The sequence below is a fragment of the Kluyveromyces lactis genome, assembly GCF_000002515.2.
Source record: "Kluyveromyces lactis strain NRRL Y-1140 chromosome D complete sequence".
Lineage (NCBI taxonomy): Eukaryota > Fungi > Ascomycota > Saccharomycetes > Saccharomycetales > Saccharomycetaceae > Kluyveromyces > Kluyveromyces lactis.
In genome coordinates, this window is record NC_006040.1 from 1,083,857 (window position 1) to 1,097,675 (window position 13,819).

Genomic DNA, 13,819 nt, shown 5'->3' on the forward strand with positions numbered 1-13,819 from the left:
AATGTTTTTAAATTTCTTTATAAAACTCAATAATGCACTTCTTCTCTGTGAAAGATTGGATAAGCTTTCTACTACTATTAAAGTTTTAATTAAATGATTATGCGAGTTACATAGAGTACATTAATATATGCACAGAATTATTAGCTGTTAGAATCCAGAAATGGTTCAATAACATTTATATGATAATGAAATTCATGAAACGCTTTTAAGCATCTGTTTCTTCCTTTTCGTCCTTCTTTGGAGGATAGTTCTCACCAGTCTTGGAGTTGTAAAGGATAATACCGTTCGCTTTAGCATTTCTTCTTTCATCACGTTTGTAGAAGTACAACACAACGAAGGTCCATGCAGATAAACAGAAGGCTGCTACAGCGGTCCAAGTAAAACCCTTTAGATACCTTGGAGCCTCGACAGTCTTCCATACAAGCACTGAGATCCACGCTGTTGATGTTTGTGCAAGCATATTCATCACAACCAAGATAACAGCTCTTGCTTGAGCATCACGACGACAAATATCGTTTTGCCACGAGTATAAAACAGGGGCCATAGCCCAACCAAAGTATTGTAACATGAATGCGAACCATTTCGCACCTTCTGGTACGTTCCAAGCAGCAAGAATCACATTTCCGATGAAATTAAACACTTGGGTTACAATGATAGCACCCCATCTGGTATGACCTTTATCGGCTAATAATGATGTCAAAAATAAGTAAACCATACCTAGACCTGGAGTAATCATTGAGAATTGATTCTTCTTTTCGATAGATAATCTAGTTGAGCCATCGCTATTTTTCAATGAATTTAACCACAATAAAAAGGCACCGGAAGAACCGTTGTTATTGTTCCAGCAGAAGATGTTCCATAGGGTTAGAACATAAATTTTCCAGTCGAAGATGATTCTCTTCCAGACTTCCTTGTCGAAGAATTTGTTATGGAAATCAGACTTTTCAGTGTTGTTTTCTCTTAATCTCTTTCTGGCCAATCTGATCTCATCATCGGTTAAAAATATGGAGTAACAGTTGTATGGATCACCAGGTAGCATATAGAAACCCAATAGACCAACGGCGACTGAGATAACCGCATCGATGATGAAATTCCATCTCCAACCGGATTTACCATGCAATCCATTCATGGTAGCATGAACGGCAGAAATGATACCACCAGAAGAGAGAACACCAGCGTACTGACCAAAATAATAGAATGCTGAACGTCTGACCATTTCATCGTGTTTGTAGAAACAACCGAACAAGTATTGGTAAGCCAAATAAGATGGGGCTTCAAAAGCACCAATGAAGAATCTGATAGCCTTTAAATGTGGCACAGTATCAACGTAAGCTGCACCTAAAGTTAACAATGACCAACAAATATCTAGGCCCGGCAATACGTAGTTCAATGGCACTTTGTTCAAGATAAAGATGAAAGGGATTTGGAAGATAATGTTACCAACCGTGTACATAACTTGAGTATTCACCAAATCGTTACCTTTGAATCCAATTTCTTCCTTCATACCTGAAACGTAAGCGTTATTCAAATTAACGGTGTCCAAATATTTAACCCAGTATGCAATCATGGAGTAAAATGCCAAAAGAACGTCCAACTTGAGCAATAATTTCTTTTCCTGTGTAGACATATCTGGAGCAAACCAGTTGTACCACTTCCAGTTGTCATTTTGTTTCTTGTTAATACGGTACTCTTGTTCATCGAAAAACTTCCACCATTTCCTGTTAGCTTCGTCTCTGTACTCGTATTCAGTATCATCATCGGATGTTACCTCGAATGTATCCGATTGAGATGATTTCTTTCCAGACTCTACAAGCTCCGATCCAGTAGTCACAGAAAGACCAGCATCTGATTCTGCTGTATTGGCTATTTCCGGAACATCTTCCTCGTCGTCCTCGACTATTCTTCTAACAGGTATAAACCCCCATTTCAATCTCTTGTATGGATCGATGAGCAACTCTTGGGTTAAACTCTTAACGTTTGGGGTACTTACCATTGTCGTTCTCACCTTAATCTTTTGTTCACTTTATTTCAGATACCAACTGTCATAACACTAACACAAACGGGCAGCAAGAGTCCGCAACTCATCTCAAGAACGGTGCTCCTATATATATACCACGCACCTAATCATGGATAAGACTCATTCTTGGACTCATACTCATACTCATAATTTTACTCATCCTTGTGTTAAAAGTGTGTTTGTCTTCTCATCTCTTGAAGTCTTCACACTTCTCATTTCCGATACATAACTAACGCGCTTTTACAACCTAAAATCAAAAAGGTTCATAGCACAGAACGCTGTCTGTGCGGTTACTCACACACGTTCAGAAAGCCACACTACCCTTTTTCCCACACTTATAATATATACCTTAACTTGCATATCCACTTCTTACCGACTTGACCGACTGCTAATACCGTGGAACTTTCATATTCGAAAGTAGCATCTAAGTAAATTATGTAGCAGTCCAACCACTTTGCTGGTGGCCCAAGTTACATTGTGTCAGGTAATGGAAAAGGCACTACGGACATGCCTTGGCAGGCTTCTTTCTGCCATCTCATCTCATCGCTTCTAGCAACTGCAACAAAAATTTTTCACTTCGTCTCGAAAGCAATTCCGGAATTGCCTCGAAGCCATGGGAAATGGCCTCAAAAAGAAACTCCGATGGGCACTTAAGGTTGTACTTAGGTGGTAGTAAGCCATGGTACAATCCAAGATTTGTGTGGGTTGGGCACATCGCCACGCATACGAGCCCGAGATCGAAGTGGGTTTAGAGTTTTGACGCCACAAAAAGCTGTGTAAGATGCGACCGGAATATATAACCGGTTTTGTATGAGATGATCAACCAGGCAAATAACGGTAACAGGGTAGCTATCGCGGAATCGTCGAGGTACAAGCGATAGGATAGGAATCTGATTCCAGCTTAAAGTGTCACAGTTTTTGTATTTTCTTTGGCGTTAATGTGGTGGCATTTACTGTGTATTATGTTGTATTATATCATACCTACTAGAAAATTATAAACTAATAAACTATGGATGGGTAGAAGATTTGGCAGCCGTGCTTCACTCGCTGGCTACTTCTTCTACGGATGGACATGTGCACATCAAGTGTGTGTCACCGTAAGTGTCGTCTAGACGAGCCACTGGTGGCCAGAATTTGTTGTATTTCAAGTATGGTAACGGATAGACTGCCTGTTCTCTTGTGTAGCCTCTGGAGCTCCAATCATCACTTGAAACCACATCTTCTAAAGAATGTGGGGAATTCTTTAATACTTGACCTTGTGGATCGCCCTTGATGAATAGATCTATCTCTTTCTTGATTGAGATCATCGCGTCGATGAACCTTTCCAGTTCTTCTAAGTTTTCTGATTCTGTTGGTTCTACCATTAGTGTTCCAGGAACTGGGAACGCTAGTGTTGGGGCGTGGAACCCGTAGTCCTGTAGTCTCTTGGCCACATCGATAGCTTCGACGCCTTGATCCTTGTAAGCTCTTAGGTCGATGATAAACTCGTGACCGCAGTGTGTGAGATCCTCAGTTTCAGTTGTAGAACCCTTTTCTCCAACGAATAGAATATTGTAGTGTGGTCTCAAACGGGACATCATGTAGTTAGCGTTCAACATCGCAATCACTGAGGAAAATGGTAGTCCCTTGGAGCCCATCATCTTGATGTAGGCATATGAAATTGGAAGAATTGATGCACTTCCGTATGGTGCCGAAGAGACGGAGGCGATAGATTTATCAGAACCGACACCGGTTATCATGGGTACCACGTCGTGAGCAGGCAAGTATGGAGCCAAGTGTGATTGTACACAAATTGGGCCCATACCAGGACCACCACCACCGTGTGGGATAGAGAATGTCTTATGTAAGTTCAAATGGCACACGTCAGCGTTCAAGTCACCAGGAGAGGTTAATCCCACCTGAGCATTCATGTTGGCACCATCCAAATACACTTGTCCACCATTTTCATGAACCAAGTCGATGGCGGTTCTGACACCAGGCTCGAATAACCCGTAAGTTGATGGATATGTAATCATAATGGCGGCTAAATTGTCTTTGTGTTTTTCGGCTTTAGCCTTCAAATCAACGAGGTCCAGAGATCCGTTCTTCAGACAGTTAACTGGGATCACCTTCAAACCACACATAGCAGCAGAGGCGGGGTTTGTACCATGTGCAGAGACAGGGATCAAACATATGTTACGGTGGGTTTCTCCGCGGTCTTCGAAGTATCTTCTGATGACTCTAAGACCAGCGTATTCACCTTGAGCTCCAGAGTTTGGTTGTAATGAAACTTCATCGAATCCGGTAATAGATGCAAGATCTTTTTCCAAGTTTTTGATCAAAACCTCGTATCCTTCCACTTGATCCCTTGGTTGGAATGGATGGATATTGGCAAACTGTGGCCAGGTGATTGGAATCATCTCGACAGTTGCATTCAACTTCATGGTACATGATCCAAGTGGGATCATTGAGTTTGCCAAAGATAAATCACGGGATTGTAGACGGTGTAAGTATCTTAGCATTGCTGTCTCAGAATGATGAGTGTTGAACACCTCATTGGACAAGATTTCATCTTGACGGGTCAATTCTTGCGGGAACTCTGGAAGTGCTACTGGCAATTCATTGGCGTTGCATCCGAATAATTCGAGTAGGGCGATCAAATCATCTTTGGTGACAGTTTCGTCAAGAGATAATGAAACGGTTTCATTATTGACTTGGTATAAATTGATTTGATATTTGTCGACCGCAGTCTTTATGAAATCTTGTGCGGAGATTCCGTTTAACTCAACAGTCAAAGTATCAAACCACGATTTGTTCAACAAAGTATGGTTTGAAGATGATAACCCATTGGCCAATACGGTTGTGAATCCGTAAACTCTGCCAGCAATTTCTTTTAGACCTTGTGGGCCATGGTAAACACAGTAGTTTGCAGCAATATTAGCCAAGAGCGCTTGTGCAGTACAAATATTTGAAGTAGCCTTATCACGCTTGATGTGTTGCTCTCTGGTTTGTAATGCGAGACGTAAAGCAGGTTTACCCAAACGATCCTTGGAAACACCAACGATTCTCCCTGGGATCTTTCTGTTCAACTTCTCAATAACAGAGAAGAATGCAGCGTGTGGGCCACCATAACCGAATGGTACCCCGAATCTTTGCGATGATCCAAGAACAATATCAGCACCAAATTGAGCAGGGGGTTTCAAAAGAGTCAAAGCCAAAAGATCGGATGCCACGGCAAACAAACCCTTAGATTGGTGTACTATATCTGCCAACTTGGCTAGTGTCTCACCAGGGATGATATTACCCTCTGTATCTGGATATTGAACCAAACAACCGGAGACATCTTTATCAGATGATAGAACGGACCAAGTCGATTCATCCAATGGATCAACTTCAACCAACTTGATCCCGAAAGGTTCGGTTCTTGTCTTAAGCACAGACTTCGTCTGTTTATGCAATCTCTTATCTATAACGTAAGTGAGTTTCTTCTTCTTGGCAACGTTGAAAGATAACAGCATCGCTTCACCAGCAGCTGTACCCTCATCCAACAACGACGCATTGGCCACCGGTAACCCAGTCAAATCTGACACCACAGTCTGGTAATTCAAAAGCGATTCCAATCTGCCCTGTGAGATCTCAGGCTGGTACGGAGTATAAGAAGTGTACCATTCCGGACATTCCAATAGATTCCTCTGAATCACTGGTGGTAACACTGTACCGTAATACCCTTTCCCAATGAAATTCCTGACCTTGTGGTTATTCTTATTGGCAAGTTCTTCCAAATGTTTCAACATCTGTTGTTCTGTAAACCCATTCTCTGGCGAATTAAGTTCCAACGGACGTTTCACAAGAATGTTTTCAGGCACAACACCGTTGATAAACTGATCTAAATCAGTGTAACCCAACTGTTTCAACATTTGATCCACATTGGAAGGAGATGGTCCCAAATGGCGTCTCTGGAACGTATCCAATGGCTCATAAGCGTCTGGTCCATTTTTCTTAGCCTCGTAAATCTTACCGTACTGATTCGATGACACATTGCATTTCGTTGAAACAAAACGGTATCCTAAAGCTGGAGTTAGCCCCAATGGAACTCTAGTTCTGGCAAACTGTCTTACAACGGTAACCGAAGATCTATACTTTAACATTGGATAAATCTACTATTCTAAAGCTCTGTCAAACTTTGCCTTATCTTGCCTTCCTCGACTATTTGAATTCCCTTATGACAGCTGACAATAGATGCAAAGCAGAATATGGGAAAGTACAGAACGATAAAGTATCAGAATATACAAGTTTATACAATTGTGGTGAGCAGAAGGTTAACTAAGATCAACGAATGACCTTTAATACATGTGCAAAACCTCGTTCAAGTTCTTAGATAACCATATCTCATCGATTCGGCTGCCGATGGCCTTTATCCTGTGGTTTTGACTTGGCGAAGGGTCTGATCTTCGGGTCAAGTGCGCTTTTCAAGTCAGAAAACGTGTCGAGCAGAGTCAGAAATCGGGGAGGATGTCACGTGATTTCATTCATTACACTAAAGTACTATATAAAACGCTGAGCATTATTTACGTATCACGTGTTCAAGTTGATCGCCGTGAAGGTCTTACCGTTAACGGTACCTACATGGGTACCAGAAGGGTTGAGGACCAGGTTGTTTGCCTCGGTTTCCGTGGTGTATGCCATCTGTGGTGTGTCTACAGTATGTACGACGTTTTGGTTGTTCCATCTCGCGGTGTTGGACGAGGTTTGCCCCAGTAGAGCGCTTGTATCCCAGTACAGAACTTGGCAATCGTCTCCACAGGAGACAAGGACTCCGGATTTCTTTGGATGCCATTGTACTTGGTTAACAGGTCCAATGTGGCCCTCGAGGGTAAGCAATGGGGTTCCAGGGTATCTCATGTCTAGTACGATGATGGCGTTACTGTCCTGTGCGACGGTGACGATGACGTTTGGATCGAAAGGATTTGGTTCGAGGCGCACCAACGCGTTGGAGTGTGGTTCTGGGTCCATTTGGTCTACTGTATCCTGGGAATTGCCATGTGGTATGAGTGTGCTAGTGCCCGAGGTACCTGATGTACCTGATGCGGAAGTGTTGGCAGTACCGCTGGCACTGCCAGCGGTACTGCCAGTATTTGCAGTAACTTTCGTGGTTGCGTTTTTGTTTGGACCATCTGCTGCTGCTGCTCCACCACCGCTGGAGCCGCGTGAAGTCTCGTTCCCGTGATCGTACACGATGGTACTGTGTGCCAGTGATCTGAGGTCAAACACTCTGACGGATCCATCACCACCGCAGCTGGCAAACAACTGCGTCGATTGTGCCAAGAATTTCACGTCGAACACTTCGCTATCATGTGCAATCAATTGCGTCTTTACGTAGTTGGTAGAGTTCGAAAGATCCCATACGGTACACGTCGTGTCGATGCTACACGATAATAGTAGGTTAGGGGAGATGGGACTCCAATGGAACGATGTGACGGGTGGGAGTTGGCCCAACGTGACAGTATCCTTTTGAGACGCAGAACTAGGGTGTTTCCCGTATTTGTATAAAGAAAGGTTGATCTGTTCCTGTAAACTGCCATCCAACGACCATATCCTTAGGGAATCCGAGCATGTTGCTAGTCTTGTATTGTTTTGAGGCATCCATTGGATCCTGGATATAGGATAAACCACGTTAGCAACGTTGGTACATTCCCATGTAGAATAATCGTTCGATCCGTTGATGATCTCTATTCTATTGTAGGAATCTTCCTTATATGTCCCCAGGGCACATTGATCGTTCTGATTCCAAGAAAGCGCGAAAAGTGGAGCGCTGGACTGGTACTGACATGTCGTTACCGTTTTTAGCTTGTCCAATGTATAGTTACTATTCCCACTCCCCAGTCCCAACTGTTGCTGTTGCTGCTGTTGCTGCCCATGTTGTAACTGTTGAGAATGGCCTTGGTTTGGTCGCTGGTAGAAATTAACTCCGTTGTTCCCTACATTGTCTAACAGGTTCAGTTGCCTTTGATAGCTTCCAAATGAGATACTGGACCTTTTACTATTTCGATAATCCATGATTAATGGCTAGTTTTCCTTGAAAAATCTTTGAAATAGAAATCCTCTGTAATTTAAATGTATATCGCAGTGTTTTGATTGGTCTTTCTGGTATCGTAGACCCCTTCAAACCCCTTCTCTCGGTTAGTTTCGATATTTAAGGTCATGTGAAGATTCTAAAACAGACCAATCCTTTAATTTTTATGGCCAGAATGTTAAGCCGTTTGCCATTCTCAAGAGCAACAGGAACATGAAAAAGGGACATTTAGCGTCCCACATTGCCTTATAACATTCTAATCTACCCACGGACGTTTCAAACTGGGCCAAGTGTGCTAAGAAGTAGTTTAGTTCTATAAAACCCAAGACTAACCTCATACCTCCATATTCTTGGTGAAGAACTAAATCACGTGATCTATCATTAGAAACGGTGGTGATCTTTCCAACATCAAAAAATTTTAAAGCCTTGAGGCCATGAACGGTTAGGTCGATGCTGTTAAAAGAACAATAGAGCAGTCTAGTTAGCTCTGTGTCAATTGGTTCGTCGATACCACTATCCAAGAATAAATTAGCCCACCTTCAACCATGGCTCGTCAAAATTTTATTGGGATGGTCATCTCCCAAGGGAAGATGCAGAAGACTGTGAAAGTTCGTGTTGAGACCAAAGTTTTCGATAAGAGAATCAACAAAGAGTTGTTCCATAGGAAGGATTATTTGGTTCATGATGAATCTGAGGTTTCTCGTGAAGGGGATTTAGTACGTATTGAAGCTACGAGACCTTTGTCCAAGAGAAAGTTTTTTTCCGTTGCTGAAATTATCAGAAATAAAGGTCAACAATTTGCTTTATTCCAAGAACAGGCCAAGATCAACGTTGCCAGCGAGGAAAACGAGAAGACTAAGGCCTTTTTAGAAAGGAGAGAACGTAAACAGGGTGTGGAATCGACACTTTTGAATGATGTTCGTGTATTACAGAAGGCTTATACAGATGGTACCGAGGATTCTGCCGCAGTTAAAGAGATTAAGAGCCGTTACGGAATTGATAAGTTTAGTCCGGAATCCTTGAAGCAAATATTACAGTTGGATATTCTCAAGATTGAAACCCAAGTGAAACAACAGCAGCAGAAGATCGATGCTATTACAGAAAAATTGGCAGAGTATACCAAGAACGAATCCTTGGCTAATGAATTTTTACTATCGAAAGGTTTGGAGAATCCTCAACTGTTGAAGAAGAATATCAAGAAGAACATCTTGAGAAAGCACATACTCGAGGAACTCAACGTATGAGAGAAAAAGAGGAATGACAGAAAATAATTAAAAAGGATGTTTCCCTATGTATATAGAATGAATATAATTCTCCCCGCCGCATCGAAGTAACACGCATGTAAATATAATTATCAATATTTCAAAAGTTGGGTTTGAAGAAAAAGAAGAAGAACAGCAGATGATTTAAATCTCTAGTATCTAATTTCTGAGGATTCACATTTCAATTTCCCAAGACTCTTCCGTTTCCTTGAAATGTGGGCTCCGCTGGAGTATCCGTATTATGCAAGGGCAATCTGGATTCTGACCCCAGGTAAACGGAAGTATATTCAAGTGATCTGTCCACTTCAACTTCCCTATAGTACTTAATACCGAATGGGATCAGATTGATCAATGGATCGACCCATGTTTCAATTTTCTTCAATACAAAGCTTGGTGGAGTAATCTTGGCTACCCAATTCTCTTTCAACCCCATGAAGTATCCTAATAGTAACCCAATTGCATGACCTGGTAGACTAGAACCAGGCGCCAATAGAGCAGTAACGAATAGTAATGCTACTGGGAAGTATAATGTTGGGAATGAAAAAGTACTGGTGATCATCACTGAGTTACGAACTCGGGATTCTTTCACAGCAAAGTATCCCAAGAAAGAGAAGAACCAACCACTTGCACCACCGATCTCGACATTGGGGAATAGCAAAGAACCGATTAAACAGTATGGGATTGCAGTAAATACGGCTAATAGATTCAATATGACACCAGTGTAAAGAGTTCCATGGGATTCCTCGAACATCACAATCATAGAGAAAGTCGAGATGACATTGAAGAACAAATGGAAAAATGAGAGATGAGCCAACGGGTACAACGAGATTCTGTTCAAATCAAACTTGAATAGTGAATCAGGCTTTAGCAGAAGGTGTTCATTGATAGGGTATACCAGATTGTTCACTAAGAACAATGCAGTTAAAAAGATACTGAGTCCTACTGCCAAACCGGATAAAGGTTTCCCGGCTGGAACGAAAAATTGCTTGATATTCATCAACTTAGTAATATCAGGATACCAGTATTTTCCTTGCTGATGAGGACCGGAAGATGCAGCTGTGTGGAATTCCCTGAAATGATTGAGATGAGATGAGATGAGATGAGATCTGTTGCTAAGTTTCAAGTGTCGTTGATATTTTCCATTATCAAAAGGATAAAGTGGTATAGTCACGTGACTTATGACTTCTGCCTTGTGACTGCCAAGATATAGGAACTAGGATGCTTGAGTACTAGTTTCTTAAGGAGTATTAAGTTACTAGCTAGGCTAAGCGCACGAGGATTTCTTTTTGCACTAGTCTGTCATTTTATATTCTCAACTGTGTTATAACATTCCGTTTGGGTATTTCATGATTTAATGTCCAGATCGGTTCATATTTGATAGGATTTAGAAACAGTACATAAACTATCCAAGAATCTACCCAGCAATGACAACCCAATGGCCTGAAGGCCATTTGAATTATCATATCAGTAGGTGTAATCAGGACGTAATCATTATTGCAGCTAATCGAAATCTGTTTGCCTCGATAACTGACACTTCTGAAATTTTGCCCATCGCTGCCTTTAAGTCCGAACATGCAAAGCTTTAAAAGTTGATAAGTTCCTCATCAAATACTTGCCAGTTTTACTTCTACAAGTATGATATTCCGTTGCTATTGTGTCTCAATGCACTAATTAAGAACGCTGCTATTATTGGCGTTTGAAAGTGAAGTACCTCGTATATCTCCAGCTGAATGCGTCGAGCAATGTCAAGAGTTGCAAAGAAAAGTTCAAGAGTTATGCCGCAATCACAAACTGTTCAGCGAATCTCAGGGTCCAAGGCCATCGATAATCTTTCAAAGATTCAGTTATCAGATGAGCAGGTACAATTGAAGGCCGGTGTGTTTGATTTCATCAAGAAGAAGTTGTTTAATTACGATGGAAAACCTTCAATGTACGTTATCGAAGGTGATGCAGGTACAGGGAAATCAGTAATTTTGAACGCGTTGTTCAATGATTTGCAGAAACAATCCATGCACGGGTCTGCCAATGACATTTTGAAAGGTACCCATAACTACTTGGTGGTGAACCACCCCGAAATGTTGAAATTATACCATCAGATTAGTAGATCTTTCCCATATATTAAAAAATCGTCATTGGAAAGACCCACTTCTGTAATAAACAGTTTGAACAAGACCAATTCACAATGCGACGTGATTATTGTGGATGAAGCACATTTGTTAGCTACCTCTAAGGATGCATTCAAAAAGTTCTACGGGGATAATCATTTAAAAGATTTGATGGAACTGTCTAAAGTGTTGATTGTAGTGTTTGATGCTAAACAATCTTTAAGAATGGGGTCGTATTGGGACGATGAACGGGGCAATGGCTCAAATTTGCAGTCGTTTTACGACTCATTGCCTGTTGAGAATAGGAAATGGTATACGCTGAAACAACAGTTTAGAGTTGTAGCGAATAAAGACACCTTAGATTGGATCCAAGCTATTAGTACTGAGGGTAAGATCTTACCTTTCCCCAAATCAGTCCAATCTGGTCAATCCAAATTCGATTTCAAGATTTGGGATGATTGTGGTGCCATGTACACCGCATTGCGAGAGAAGAACGATGAGAATGGTCAATGTAGAATGTTAGCCACTTATGATTTCCCATATAGGTTGGATGGGAAGGATTACTTCGTCCAATGTGGTGATAACTTTAGAGTACGTTGGGATAGGTACACTCCAAGAGCTCTTTTGCCGTGGTCTGAGAGGGAAGATACTTTTGAAGAAGTTGGATCCGTGTATACAATTCAAGGTTTCGATTTGAACTGGGCAGGTGTCATCCTTGGACGTAGTGTTGGATACGATGCCAAGACCGATTCCATCAAGTTGAAACCCGAGTTCTACGACGATCATGCCGGCTTCACTAAGAAGAAGAACATCAAAGACGTCGAGAAAGTCAAGGCAAAGATTATTATGAATAGTATAAACGTCCTACTGACTCGTGGTGTGAAGGGTCTATATATCTATGCATGGGATCCAGAGTTAAGAGAAAGGCTGAATCGTATATAATAGTCAGGTAGAAAGTAATTTTATACACAACGTTATCCACTCAAGACTGTTTTACCTTTTCTTCATTAATAATATTTCCTTCTTTTGCTTTATTCTTCTTTCCCATAGACTCACATACCACACCGGTGAACACTATCACAATTCCTACCCATTGCCACAGTGTGACTTGGTGTCCGTAGACGATTATGCTTAAGATCATAGAAAACATCTTTCTAGTCACGGTGACCATTACTAACACCAACGATCCGTACTGTTCCAAAGTGTAGAAGATAAAGCATTGACCGATTGCGCCGCAACAGGCGTATGCCAGAAGATAACGACTAATTTCTGGATCCGCATGTAACATCTTCAAACCTTTTGCCAATTGTTGTCTATCAACTAGAACCATATATATTACGTTCCATACAATTAGGAAGAAGTTTAATGCAAACATGAGATGAGCACCAGTGATCTTATAAGTGGCCTTCTGGAATAGCTTATCCTGTTTAGCGTTGGTTAATCCATCAAGGAAAAGACTGCTACCCAGCAGCACAAAACCAATCAACGAAGAAGATGAAGAACTCTCAGAAACGTCATTCTCAGTCATAGAAGGTTTATGTCCATCCAAAGTGAATATTGTTATCCCAACCGTTACCAACAGTACCACTAATTTCTTACTTCTTGGAATTGGTGTACGGTACACAATCAAATGGACCATCAGCACCGGTAAAAGTTTGCATGACTTTGCCAACATATAAGTCAAGAAATCCACATAGCTTAACGAGTAAGCAGCTAACGGAGCAGAAATTGCCTGGGATAATGAAATAATCGCCATATCCCTTGTATGACTGGTCCAAAATTTCGATAGAGAAAGCACAGGTTTCTGCCATTTTATATAGATTAACCCACAAATCATAGCAATTGTTGCCTGTACCAATGCGACTATGTATGGTACTTGAAACGTACAGCCAGAGTTCGGCCATACTCTAGTGTTCAAAGGCTCTTGCAATAAACCCCATGTCAAAAACGAACAGTAGATTCCTCCTACCGCGAAAACATGTTTCAATATATGACGTCCCATTACCAACAATGTAACACCTTATAAGCTTGCCAGATACGTTTGTTGGGAACGAACTTGCTCTTTTTACCAGATATATCTCTTGTTTGACACCTTTTGTTATTTCAAGTAGAAATGATTCAAGATCGTTTCTATCACAGTGACAAATTTCAAACGGATATTGAACAGGGAAATCTGCCTCGAATTGTGTCTTAACACGGCTTATAAGATAAATAGTAAGCAGCAGTATCTGATATGGAAAGTCAGGTACCAATTGAGCAAGCGATGCATATACTGTTCTCTATTTTGTTCAGATCTGGCAACGATTTCCTCATCTTTCACCATAGTTAAGCTGGAAAAATTTTTTTATTTGAAATTCGTAATCGATCTAAAGCTACTTTGAAT

General features: G+C 41.3%; 7 protein-coding genes across 7 annotated transcripts; 2 read left to right on the plus strand and 5 right to left on the minus strand.

Moving 5' to 3' along the window:
* Nucleotides 1-205: 205 nt before the first annotated feature.
* SEO1 (putative permease SEO1) lies at nucleotides 206-1,993 on the minus strand (the record flags this gene model as incomplete). The annotated part of the gene is made up of 1 exon (XM_453629.1): nucleotides 206-1,993. The coding sequence occupies one exon, from the start codon at nucleotides 1,991-1,993 to the stop codon at nucleotides 206-208; it is 1,788 nt and encodes a 595-aa protein (XP_453629.1).
* Nucleotides 1,994-3,057: 1,064 nt separating this feature from the next.
* On the minus strand, nucleotides 3,058-6,144 carry GCV2 (glycine decarboxylase subunit P; the record flags this gene model as incomplete). The annotated part of the gene is made up of 1 exon (XM_453630.1): nucleotides 3,058-6,144. The coding sequence occupies one exon, from the start codon at nucleotides 6,142-6,144 to the stop codon at nucleotides 3,058-3,060; it is 3,087 nt and encodes a 1,028-aa protein (XP_453630.1).
* Nucleotides 6,145-6,571: 427 nt separating this feature from the next.
* On the minus strand, nucleotides 6,572-8,053 carry KLLA0_D12760g (uncharacterized protein; the record flags this gene model as incomplete). Its single annotated transcript, XM_453631.1, has 1 exon — nucleotides 6,572-8,053. The coding sequence occupies one exon, from the start codon at nucleotides 8,051-8,053 to the stop codon at nucleotides 6,572-6,574; it is 1,482 nt and encodes a 493-aa protein (XP_453631.1).
* A 561-nt stretch (nucleotides 8,054-8,614) lies between these two features.
* MRPS17 (mitochondrial 37S ribosomal protein uS17m) lies at nucleotides 8,615-9,313 on the plus strand (the record flags this gene model as incomplete). Its single annotated transcript, XM_453632.1, has 1 exon — nucleotides 8,615-9,313. The coding sequence occupies one exon, from the start codon at nucleotides 8,615-8,617 to the stop codon at nucleotides 9,311-9,313; it is 699 nt and encodes a 232-aa protein (XP_453632.1).
* Nucleotides 9,314-9,512: 199 nt separating this feature from the next.
* Nucleotides 9,513-10,328, minus strand: RBD2 (putative rhomboid protease RBD2; the record flags this gene model as incomplete). Its single annotated transcript, XM_453633.1, has 1 exon — nucleotides 9,513-10,328. One exon carries the CDS (start codon nucleotides 10,326-10,328, stop codon nucleotides 9,513-9,515), a length of 816 nt encoding a protein of 271 aa, XP_453633.1.
* Nucleotides 10,329-11,061: 733 nt separating this feature from the next.
* KLLA0_D12826g (uncharacterized protein) lies at nucleotides 11,062-12,378 on the plus strand (the record flags this gene model as incomplete). The annotated part of the gene is made up of 1 exon (XM_453634.1): nucleotides 11,062-12,378. One exon carries the CDS (start codon nucleotides 11,062-11,064, stop codon nucleotides 12,376-12,378), a length of 1,317 nt encoding a protein of 438 aa, XP_453634.1.
* Nucleotides 12,379-12,418: 40 nt separating this feature from the next.
* Nucleotides 12,419-13,438, minus strand: HUT1 (UDP-galactose transporter HUT1; the record flags this gene model as incomplete). Its single annotated transcript, XM_453635.1, has 1 exon — nucleotides 12,419-13,438. One exon carries the CDS (start codon nucleotides 13,436-13,438, stop codon nucleotides 12,419-12,421), a length of 1,020 nt encoding a protein of 339 aa, XP_453635.1.
* Nucleotides 13,439-13,819: the final 381 nt, after the last annotated feature.